Here is a 13,361-nt window from a genome sequence, read left to right as displayed (position 1 = left end):
AACCAATGTTTTTTAAAGGTTTTAAAACATCCGTCACTTTTTATTCTTCCTACCTATACTTGACAGACTCATCAGTTTTGACTAGTAATTATACATAGTTTTCATTAAAGTAATCAAAATTGGGATGAGACTAAACTATTACCTTTTTTTCCCGGCTCTTGTACTAGGAGTAGGAGGAGATGCTTTGAAATCCAGTATCTTTGTGCCCGATAACCAACTTGTACCAGCCAATCCAAATAAGTTCTCCAAGCTCATAGAATTGTCGAATTCCTCATAGGCAAACGTGTAGCTGCAACTTAAGGTTCGTAATTTCCATTAGGAGTTATGACGTCTCATATGCAAGTTAAGTAGTTCTATTTTACACACGAATAAAGCGGAGAACAGGAAAGAAAAGACATTCCAGCTGATTATTAAGTTGTTGAAGTAAATAGGGAACCCCTTGCACGACAAGAAAATTTATAATCCCTTTAGGAGGCTACAACAGCTACGAAAAAGTTTGGCCCTTAGCTTACACACCACTAAACTGAGAATCAATTTGTTAAATTAAAAAAGGCTTTTCCGCCGTCCGAGCTTGTTACACAAAGCACGTTTACAAGAATAAAGGAGAATGGTAAAACATAATTTTAAAAATAGAATGGATATTGTTGGCCCAAGAGTATATCTTCCTTCCCTTCTAGCGTATTTTCTTGGGGGTTTACTTCTTGGGACCACTTTGCTTAATGTAGCGACCCTTTACTTTCTTCATCTACCATTAACTCCTGCATCGGATGCTATGACGCTGCATAAGTAGCTTATAAAATTTATATTTTGTAATTTATGAATTTTGATATTAATGATTTATTTACTTAGTTCATTTAATTATTTTTCAACATTCCTGGAACTCAAGTATAAATATATTGACAGCTGTTTTCAAGAATAGGTGCCACTGGATTAACAAGTCTTTATAAACAAATTCAAAAGATTCGTTTTTCATGAATATGGTGCAAAACGTTAACTGATTTAAGATGATTTATTTTGAAATTGTTTACGAATTGTGGACGTACCTGGACGAAGAACTAAGACTGAGACATAATATTTACAAACTGATATCTACAGCAGATCTCATAGAGTGCTCGACATCTCTATTCGACTTCTATCTAAATCTTAGCTTTAAAAATTCTTACTTTACTTCCTTAACTCATACATACTGCTATATTTATTGGATTGGGGAAGTGACAGTAGATGGTTGATAGAATTTCCCAAACTATGAAAGTTTCTTATCTTGTATATTATTGCTTCCTCAGTATTTTCTTGTTGTTTTTTTTTTACCCTCTTAAATTCTTTTATGAAAATTGCATTTTACATTTCAAATTGACGGTACTGTCCGTAATATCTAGATGAAAACAAGTATTTAGCAGAAGTGAGTACGAAAACCTATTCTCTTCTCATTAGTTTTTAAATTGAAAGCTTAGAAATCACTCAGAATATTCCAAATACTATAAATTTCATTTTCATTTAAACATCTATCATACCAATTTTTATTTTTGTCCTATTTCCATCTAAAATGTGAATAAAGACGACTTTGTCAAGAGCAGAGATTCGAAAATAGTGTGAATTATTAGTGAATGTGAGTCACATTCATTTACATTCAATCAAAGAATAAATTCAGAAGAAAAAAAGTTTTTAAATTAACTAATAATGAGAATTTACGAAATCAATTAACTTAAGAAATATAAAGTAAATTGAAAAATGTACTTGATATTAAACTTTTAATGCCTATGGCAACAAAGCTTTAATGAAAATTCATATTGTAGAGGATTAATTTTCCATTAAACCAAACTTCCAAGGCTTAGAACGGGTTTATAATTTTAAATAGAGGCAATATAATGTTAACAATGAAGTTTCAAGTGGAACAGTAATCTATAAATTATTATTAAATATATAGTTTCAATATCGGTTCTACTATCTAAATTATTTTTAATCACTTGAATTAATTAATAATTAAATACATATATATATAACTACATTTCTAGATATAATTTTGTTATAATTTAATAGCAATATATGATGTCAATAAATAATTTACTTTTAATATTTTTTACATAATTTTGCTAATAAACAATTAAAAACGTAAATAAATAAAAATGTAGTTCAGTCGTAATTAAATTTTAATTATTTCAACTTCATGGATAAATAATTATTTATCTGTTACAAAAATTGTAAATAATTTTAATGAAAACTTTTCAATTTTTAATTTCTAACGACTTCGGTAAAATTAAGTTTTATATGTTTAAAAAGTAGTCTAATTATAAAATAAATACATTTAAAAACCATATGTACTGGGTATCGCCTTAATAGTTTTCAGAACGAGAGTACAGCTGGTCGTGTACCGCCTGATTATTATCTAGAAATATTTTTTGTCCCCCCCCCCCCAAAAAAAAATAATACTAAACATCCAAAAGAATTAATAAACACATAAAATATATTTCCAGCATTGCTCAATAATCTCAGGATTGGTGTTTTTCTTTCGAAGGAGAGTGGCACAGAATATGTGAATGTTTCCCGATTTTCAATTTTCAATTTTAGTAAAGTAGTAAGGTCATTGACCGGTCTTGCATAGAGTTCTAGTTTCATACAGAAATCCTGTGGTGTTAGATCCAGGGTGCAGGCCTAACTAACGGCCAATCCATTGATTAGTATAATTAACAATTAGGTACTGCACTGTCTAAACGTCTACGCAAGTCTGCTCAGTTACTTTAATTTTCAACAAAAAAGGACAATTTGAACTTGCAGAAAGTCAACAAATATCCCCAGTGCCATTCTGACAATATTGCTGGTGATGCCACCGTATGAAAAGAAAAAAATACCGATGTACTATACATTTTGTATGAAATGCTTTATTTGGACATGCTGCCGAAATACATTGGGTTTCTAAAACACACAGCCTACTCATCAATCCATAATTGTTCATATATACATTAACATTTTTCAAACAATAAATATCAATAAACTAAATACAATATACTTCAAATAATATTTTTTCTTAAAAAAAACAAAACATTCTCTTGAACAATTTATCAATTCATCCAATACATTATTCCCCCTGTTTCACTCCTTCATGCCTCTCCTCTCCAGTGATCCGCAAGAACCATTTGATCAATTAAGCAAACTAACTTAAATCATCAATAGATAGCAACGCATAAATAAATCAGAAACAAAACAATCACAGCAATAGAACATTTTATTAACAAATAAATAAATTTAAAAAGAACTAACACATAAATTATAAAACATATAATTGAATAAATAAGTTAGAATACACAAATAAATAGATTAAATGACACAGATGAATATCAGACCTATTCCCATGCAGGTGACGATACTTGTTACCCAGGGAGTCCAATATAATATTTACCGCTAAGATCGCTATATTCCCAATTCTAACACCTAGGTCTTCCAAGAAGCTCGTTGTTTCTAAGTTTTTTTAAGGAAAGGGATGCATTTTTCATAAATTTCCTTTTTTTTTTCTCTTTCTACTCCGTCTACCTCCATCGAGGTCATTGTTCTCATATCTCACAGTCGGATTCAAGACCAGAGCCGTAGATTTAGAAAATGCTTCCGCATGTTACATAACACAAAAATCAGTGAAGACTAAAATGACTTTATTCTAACATATTTACAAGAACTACAAGTTACTGTTACTGTTACTCAGTCTCTATCTTCTTACTTCTTAGCTATCTAGTCTAGGAAATATATATGAACACTTGAGAAGAGGGGGTAGGAAGAATAGTGAAATAGGAGAAGAGTTTGGACCAATCAGATAATGTAGGAAATTAGGCGGAGCCTAGAGAGCCTAGAAATTTAGAAATAAATATCTGGGAGGGAGAAAAAGGCGTGACGAGAAGTTGGGTGGCCACACTTCTAAGAAAGAGACTATGACCTAAGGACTTGTGTGTACTGACTTACATATGTTAACCATAAAATAGTTTGACTGATGCAAGTCAATTGTGAGATGACAGCATGTACCTGTCTAAGTGTCAGCCCTTGACCTAGTCGTTTTTATTGGGTTCTTTTTTTTATAAAATTGTAAGGGAATGTGAACATATGGAACCATACGTCTAAAGTGACTGAACCTATAGTTGGGCAAGGGGCAACTGTTTAAATTTATAATACCTGTTCCTTAACTCGCATTATGAACAACATCCGCGTATCTCACGGATTCATCGGTGTCCATGCAATAAACCTCGTTGAAGCAGGTGAAGTCTTTTTCCGAGGAACTTCTTTAATTCATCGATATCATGTTCAATTGTATATGTTATATAAATAGTTATCGTTTATTTTTGTAGTATTGTTGCGTTGAATATTGTATAAGCGTAGGAATTAAGCCCTTATACAAACGTGTATTACGACTTAAGGCTTGGAACTTGGACCAAGTATCCGCCAGTCAGTTGGCCGTCAATTATTAGCACTACACATAGATTTGATGGCTTAATAGCCTTCCATATTTGCTGCATTAACTGCTTAGCTTTCAGCAGTACATTGCAGTACAGTTCACAGACCATAGAACTCAGTCGAGTCTGAGTATAATAAACTTTTAAAAAAAAATTAAATTGCTACTGAAATATGTAAAAATTAATGTATTATCATATATACTTATTATTCCGTTTTAAGTAATGATATTAATATTTTTTTTCGTTTTTTGTTTTGCAAATAGTAGGTTCAAGAAGTATTTTATTTAATTTTTTTTTTATATTTATCTGTTATTCAAGAAGCTATATTATTAATTTTTTGTTGGTTATATATTCAATATGCTTAAAATTTATTCGTCAGACGATTGTATGGTTGGACTTATAAAGTACCAAAGTGCAGCCAGTTCATAAGTATCAATCAAACCAAAGAAACGATATAAATATTACCAGCTACATAAGTTAAAAAAAACAAACATTTACATGGGAGCGAAATGGTGGCGAAGTGGTTGTTGATTTAAAAAAAAAGGAAATGCGTTCGTTCCATTTTTTATATTACTTTTTTCGGCCTACGTTATTTATAGATTTTAATGTTACTATCTACAAAAGGATTTCTTTTTGTAGAATAAGAAAAAATATTACTGAATGGATTAAATATTAAAAATCATTTGGGGGGAATTTTCATTGCCCACATCTGCTATCTAAAGAGTACTTTGAAAAGAGGTTTTAAACACATTGTTTTCATATGCAACAGTGCCATACATTTAAAGTTGTTATACAAATAGTGAATATACGTTCCTAGAGAACATACTTGGGTATTGATGTCCGCGTCTTTAGCGCACTTGCTCAGCCTCCACTGGCTCACTGGATTGTGATGCGGCGAGAGGGATGCTCAGGGATCTTTTGAGCCCTGTTCTATCCCTCACACGAGGGGGATATAGTGGGCTCAGGGATCCTCAGGTCGATAGTATAAATATTGTACATAAGAGTGTAAATGTGACTAGAGATTATATACCAACAACTCCTAACACTAACCTTACCATGTATGCTGATGACACATGTGTGCTCACAGTTAGTAATAACCCTTTGATTGCATCCCAAACTCTCCAGTTCCAAATCACAATCCTCGAAGAATTATGTCGAAATTGGAGGATAAAAATAAATCCCATCAAATCACATTTACTCTTCGTCGTAAACCTGCCAACTGCCCTACAGTATACATTAATAATGTGGCTCTTACCCCTGTAGAACAGATTCGTTATCTTGGACTACATCTTGACAAACGACTAACCTGGAATCCTCACACAAGACTGAAAAGACAGGAAACTGCACGCAGATTCCGACTATTACAGCACTTACTAGACAAACGGTCTAAACTTCCAACTCATTACAAAAGACTGATCTATATGACAATAATAAGGCCCATCTGGACATACGGAGTTGAGCTTTGGTGCTCCACTAAACCTTCGAATTCCTCTCGTATCCAATCCAAAATCCTTCGTAAAATCCTCAATGCTCCTTATTTTGTTTCTAATAAAACCATCTATAAAGACCTAAATGTTCCTTATGTAACCGATTTAGCCCTAACCCGATATTATTCCTTCCATAATAAACTCCCTAATCACCCAAACCCACTAGTTTCTAACCTTGCTTCCTCTTCCATTCCTGCCAATCCTCCGAGGCGCCTGAAAACAAGATGGCCTCGTGACCTTATATTGTAAACTGTTTTTAGAGTTCTTCTACTGGGTAGTTTCTCTAGTCATATCATTATGTCATTATGATCAAATTTACTTGTATATTTTATACAGTTGTAAATATCATTAAATAAATTTAAAAAAAGAGATTATATTATTTTATCTTCATGCTATTGTATTTATTTATTTTTTCATACACATAGTTTGATTATGCTCATTTTGTTTATCCTTCTGTTTGTATAAATTTTAAGATATATTTTTTTATTTATTTTTATTCATATTTTATTTTATTTTAGTATGAATGTGATCATTCATCACTATAATGGGTAATAGTATAATAGCCGACAATTGTGTGGCAGATTGTAATATCTATCAATAAATAAAAAATATTTTAAAACTAAAAAAAAAATGCCCGCGTCAAAATCTCCAAGATCCATTTTGTCCCACCTCGATTTGTCTCACCACCGTCAGATTCACCTCTCACTTTATTTGGAAACTTTTATTAAAGTTCCAGTAAGAATTTAAGAATCAAAATTAGGATTCGCCTCTTCTTCATAAAATTCCTATTCTTTTGATACTTCATTCGTCATAATCCATCGGTACTGAAAGCTGGAAAAGGGATCTATAGTATTTTAATATATAAATGTATCATTCTTATTTATCTATTTACAATGAAAAAAAATAAAAATACTCCTCTCTCCTTAAAATGTGAAGATTAACGTTCCGTGATAGTTTTTGAAAGTTTTATGATACTTTTTGAAAGTTTTATGATACTTTCATACGATCCAAAAAATGATTAGAAAAATCAAATCATCTACGCTCAAAGCTTACTCCCCAATCATTCTTGAGACACGTCGTCCTGCCCCGCCATTTTGGTTCAAAATGGAGCCTACTAAAATTTTTACACGCCCTAAAGACAGCTATTAATGAATATAAAAGGAAAAAATATAAACACAGTACATGAAATTAGAGATTTTTAAATCAAATTTAATATAAAAAATGAGACGTTTTTGTAATTTACGATTGAAGGGCCCTGTTTTCCATTTAAAATAAAATATGATTGCACTCTATTATCTTAGATGTTTAAGCACATTTTAGCAGTATTCAATAAAGTTCACTCTAGTTTAAGCACTTGACAATGGGGATCAACAACTTTGTCCACGAGGTAAGGAAAGAAAAAAAAAACTTAGTTACAACATTTATAAACTTTCAATGGGGGCAGAACTTATTGGAGTGGAAGGAAAAGAATCCTAATCAGGAACTGTTTTAGTTACCACAAATTTTTAAATACATTTTCGAGACTTCTGTCAGTATGAAAAAGGTTTTAACATGCTGGAGCGATCTCATAATTTGAGATAAAAGAAATTGAAAAAAAAAGAAAAACAAAATCCACTCCAGTAAGCAATTTCAATTCAATATTTATGAATTGTCATAGTAAATTTCAATAACTATAGAAGTTTTTATTATTTTACTATTATGTTATTTTTGATATTTTAATAACAGTTTTGTTCGTAGATAAGTCAGGAGTGATGTTCTAAAGAGATGGAGAAATTCGATTAGAATTTTAGCGTCATCATTCATAAACTATTGAGTGTTATTAAATAACAATAATGATCATCCTAAAAAAAAAAAAAATAATAAATTTAAAAAACTTAAATAGTTCAATGAATTAATGTGGAAATGAATTTATCGATCTGAAAGTTCTGTAACTAGGCCTGCGTGTGGGAAATTTTATTTATGGATTTTTTATTTAATCAAATAAATCACATTAACTTTTAGCAAAAATAATATTACAATCGATAATGAAATCAAACCATGTAAATTTTTAACAATAATAAAATAACCAGCTACAACACCAGAAGGAAAGCCGTGTTTTACAAATATATAATTGGAAAAAACAATTACTCCGACTTTTTAAGTTGGAAAACTAGAACATACAAAATTCCATAATAATTTGAAAATGTTGGGGATCTATAATACCCTGCATTTCATATTTGGCGCCTAAATCGACATTTTGCCAGGTATTGGCATGTTAAGAAACCCCTCAACTTCCGAAAAAGTTCTTGTTTAATCTAATAAAATATTTAATGAGAATTGAAGTACAGCATTGTTTTTCTTATAAGATCACGAAAAACAAAACAATAGAACAATAGTAATAGTACTAATTATAACATTCTTGTCCCAACAACCGTAAAAAAAAACCTTAGTCATGTAGTTAAATAAAAACCCAAGAAGCGTTTTTATTTGACTACATGGCAAGTACGGCCATACGTATTATCTTCGATGTAAACCCATTTTACTTTATAATAACAGGAGTGCGTTATAACTCTATTCTCAATTCAAAGCAAAAGGCCACACCCCCGAAGGCTAGGATTGCGTTCAGGTTAATAAGAATGACCGCCATTGTAATCTAAAAGAAACAAAAGGCGTATTCTTCCCCTACTCTTCTGTCACGCCACTTTAAATGTACATAAGGCCCGGCTTTTTGGTTTCACTTTTTTTTGCCAACTAAACCTCTCCATTGCACTCCTTCCTCCAAGTGTGTATGCAGGGGGTGCGATAACCCTGCTCTCCTTCAAAGTAAAAGTGAAGCCAAAAAAGCCAAGCTCATGAAGGCTAGGTTTACGTTGAGGTTAATAGGAATGACCACCTTTGTAATCTTAAATGGGACAAAAATCAGTCAGAGATTGGCTCATACTCTTTCCATACCACGCTTCCAGCCTATCAGAAGGCCCGCCTGTTTGGCTTCACTTTGCCCATCAGTTTACACTCCACTCTCTCCGCCTCCCCTATTATACTACTTACTCCAAGTGTATATGGTTGGCATTGTTAAATTTATGTGTTTGAATAACCACCTGTATTATTCAAAGCTGGATTCATTAACAGGGTCAATAATATTGTTACTTACATTCTAATGTAATCTCATATAATTAAGTTCTTTTTTACTTTAAATTAATATTTAACAAATAGGAAACAACCGGTAGCTCGAGAACAACCAGTACGTCAAAGCAGGATGTGAGGAGTTTTTCACATCGAAAATTAAGGACTGGTATCACCACAAAACTCAAATTTTGGCAGAAATATTAGTTAGAATTTTTAATAATGATGGCCTTTAATTTATGAAATTATTTTATTATGTTGATTTTATACTTATTTCAATAAAACCTGTTTTACGCACAAAGACTTTGATTACGATTAAGTTGTTAAGCAATAAATTGTTATTTCTCGAGTTGATAAATTAAAAAATGAGGCTGAAAACGGTCACTTACATCTCCTCTTCCTGAATCAATCTTGTACAACCGCAGTGCAGGATTGTTGGCACCGCTAGGGGTCAGTTTAGGCGTGAGTGATGGAGCCAAAAAAAGTGTCGAAACTGGTTCACCTGTAACATAAGCCACTAATGTAATGATGTAATATTCCACAATGCCATAAGGTTCTTGAACCTACTGAAAGGAAAGTATTGTATAAGTTATGCGGCTTTATACCGAATTTTTTATATAAATTATATAAAATACAAAATTTCTTTTGTAATTGGAGTTCAATCATCTAAAAAAAATAATAATAAATAAAAATATCATTATTTAAATGTAATGGTAACATTTGGAAAATAGAATTTTTGTCATAAACATTTTTCCACTCTATACTATCTATACTATTTATTACAAATAATTTATCTCTTAGTGTTTTATAAAAAAGAAATATTACCTACACATCATTACTTTGGTACACCATAGCTTCGTGATCAGTTAGATAGGGGTATTCGAGCAGTTAGAGCACAGCGTTTATTTTTCACCAAAAACATTAACAGGCTTATCACTGCTAATAAATTATAAATTTACTAAATATAATTCAGAATACATATGATAACTTTAAATGAGTTTAGTTTTACAGGGAAGGGTACATTTTTTTAAAAACTATTACAACTCTATTTTATAATTCCGCTGATAATTCACATTAAGTAAATCTGACTTATTTGTTGAAATGAAATAAAATTTTAGTCAGGGACTTCTATTCCCCTTAATATTTGAGTGGCAATTGTCTGGCATAAAATGGTTTAATTAATAATTAATGACAAAAATATATATAATAAATAATAATATAACAAATTCAATTCAAAAATTAAACAAAAGTGCTGAAGTATCAATAAAATATAAGACTAATCTAACTAACTGAGATGAATTTAATAAAATAATTCATTACTCTCTTAAGTTTCATCTCTTGTCTACCTATTAATTCACTACAAACAAGGCAACCGCAATTAAAGCGGGAAAAAATTAGCTGGAGACAAAGAGCAGGCGGGTTTCAGACGGTTTAGAATCACGTAGTCTTATATTTATTTAAGGTGAAGATGAAGGAAGATGCAGAAGCAGACGCAGGCGCAGATTGAGACCAGGAGGGCTGGACCAGGCTGCGTAATGGAGGAGGCACCCGGGATGCAGGTGGGTAAGGTGCAGCCCGATCTTAAAGGGGCTCACCCGAGCGCTGGGCTGCACCACGGTTGAACCACAATAAGTAAATAAAAATCCAATGGTAAAATAAAATTGTTAATTATTGTTGGCAGTGGTATGCGTAATACTAGCGCACTACCCCTCAGCTTCCGAACCCCGCATGCCAAAAATGGCGAGGATATAAAATGGGGGGATATAAAAAAAAAAAAAAAATTAAATGTTTAAGAATAGCAATGGATTTTCGAATACTCTAGGAAATTTGGTCATTCCAGGACAGGTTCAGATCGAAAATCATTTCAATGTTTCTCACAGAAGTGGAAATAAACTGGTTGACAATTGAGGTTGAGGAGGGGATGAAAGGAAGGGAATTAAGAATGTACTTGGAACCGATAAGGATGACCTTAGTAGTAATCTGACTATTTAGAATTGGTATTAATTTTAAGTTATAAGCAAGTTCAACTCTGGGTTCTGTAGCTCTCCAGGGGTCCACCCAGCCTCTTAAATTGGGTACCCTTAATTGGGTAAAATTCAGGCGGTCGAGCGTGATTCTGACCAAATAACTTCCTTGTACAACCGTTGGTCTGGTAACAGTGCTTCTTTACAAAGTACTGAACCCCTGACCCCCCATGGATTGTAGCGGTACAAGTTTAATTTTTTTTTTCATAAACAAATTCTTCATTGTAACTGGAATTTATAGAGCTGTAAATTGATGTAAAAAACTTGTTATAAAATACCAAACTTTGATAATAAAATAAAATAAAAAATGCTACTACTTACTAAAAGACAAAATATTAGCACGACCCTGCAGAAAACAAATCCTTGACTTACTTCGAAGATATTTGCGCCTCTAAGCCTGAGGGCCTTCAAGATGTCTCTGTCAAACAAAAAGTGAGGGTTCCTTTTTTTCCCCTTCCAATCTTTCTCTAGAACCATCTTGGACTCCCTGACCTCCTGTTTGACCGATCATAAATCTTGAAATCCTCCTTTGCCCTAGTGTACCAAAGTGTTTATCGTTCATTAGTCTTATCTCATGACATAATATTCTGACTATATTTTCTTCTGCTTTGCTTGCATTTAAATAACGAATGAGGTTTGTTCATACTTGTTGAAGCCTAATCACAGTAATGCCACAGGTAACGGATGTTGCTTAAGATTTCTTCCCGATTCCCTTTCACCAGGCCCCGATTTTCAGTAGCTAATTCTCTGTCCCAGTAATCTTAATTGTTTTTCGGGTCTGGACGCTATTAGAGGGAGACTGTGGTTTCCATCTTCCTGGAATCTGTAGTTCACAGTCTCTTCCTTCTATACCTCGCCCCCTCCACCATTCTAAGCTCTTGGTAAGTGTCCAGCCCTCTTTCCATGACAATACACTCATCTCATGAGACATCATCTCACGGGTGACTAAGGCTGCTTAACAAATATTCAAGTTGTGAGGATTCTTCTCATGTGGGACAAGTGTATTTAATCCAAAAAAAATTTTTTTTTTGTCTTTATAATAAAAATTTGTCTTTTCATGTTTTCACTTCATCGCTGGGCCGTATGAATACTATCTTTGTAACTTTCTGGGTTATATTCAGGCATTCTAAAAAAAAAAAAAAAAAATACTACCAGTGTAAAAGACCGATTTGTCCCAGTTATACGGTGTTCACTTGAACGAATTGTGCACAAGAGATTTCTTCAGATTGAGCATTTCTTTTAAAGATTAGTGTTATGTTCTTATAGTGTAATATATCTGTATTTGTAATTTTGTCTGTTTAAAATATTATATTATGTTTATTACTATTGTATAATTATGTTTGTTTTTTTGAAACTTGTTTCCTCTTGTATCAAAATAAATTTACTTTCTTTTATTATTCTTAAATAAACCTAATCGAAATCAAAATTTTATATTTTAAAAAATACGTTCAAGAGCTCTAAATAAGAAATGTGAGAAAAAGTCTCACGCCCATCCATCCGTGTTAAAATCGACTTAGCGACCACTGACGGTTTAAGAGAAGCTCCCTGCGTTCTTCATCTATCGAAAGGAAGGAGGTTAACCCGAGTATCAAATTTAGTGTTTCATATATCAATCCAATAGTTGGCTTCATCATTTCTAAAGAGTGGTCTGTTAATATTTGTCAGTTAATTCAAGATTTCAAGAAATCATTTAGTTTTGGATAATTAATTAAATTCTTTGAGGGCTAGTTGTAGTTCATAAGTCACTGAAATTGAAAGCTGAATCCTTAATTTGGCATGGCAAACAATGGATTGTACTCACCGTCCCCATCCTAAGAACTAGGTCACCATCTAATGATTGCAAAAAGCTCAGAGGAAGTTTACTCAGCGGTGGGGCCGATGATGAGGCAACAAAACATCATTGTTTCTCTAAAGTCGGACGAAATAGGACATTACCTGTCTTAGTCGAAGCGATTGTTGAAAGAAATGAAATCTTCCGGGTGAAGACCAAAATAAATTAATATGCATGACGCAAGTACGGTAAAAATGAAGGCATGACTACTTCCCGGATTCAAAAGGGCACTTTGCGACATGGGATCTTAGATCGAAGTCCATACTTGAACTAACTGTTCCCAACACTTCCTTCAAAGTGGCCAGCTTGAATCTTAAATAATCTCAATTCAAATTTTATGTATATGCATAAACGTATGCGCATATAATAAAAAAAAAATTGAATAATTAGATCGCAATTTCATATATATATATATATATTTTTACTAAGGGAAATAGAATCAGGAACCATAATTAAAAGTTGCCGTCTCTCATTTGATTCCTGCCGA

The 13,361-nt window shown here is 32.5% G+C and overlaps 1 protein-coding gene across 1 annotated transcript in view; it reads right to left on the bottom strand.

Annotated features, from left to right (window-relative positions):
* LOC106686361 (acid sphingomyelinase-like phosphodiesterase 3b) overlaps positions 1 to 13,361 on the bottom strand; it is a 483,558-nt gene that overhangs the window by 9,524 nt on the left and 460,673 nt on the right. Inside the window, exon 9 of the mRNA XM_014429614.2 lies at positions 9,409 to 9,521. Coding sequence (XP_014285100.1) covers positions 9,409 to 9,521 — 113 coding nt within the window. The remainder of the gene's footprint in view (positions 1 to 9,408; positions 9,522 to 13,361) is intronic.

Source organism: Halyomorpha halys, unplaced genomic scaffold (genome assembly GCF_000696795.3).
Source record: "Halyomorpha halys isolate HHAL.00 unplaced genomic scaffold, Hhal_1.1 Scaffold812.1, whole genome shotgun sequence".
NCBI classification, from domain to species: Eukaryota; Metazoa; Arthropoda; class Insecta; order Hemiptera; family Pentatomidae; genus Halyomorpha; species Halyomorpha halys.
This window is presented reverse-complemented; position numbering and strand designations above follow the sequence as displayed.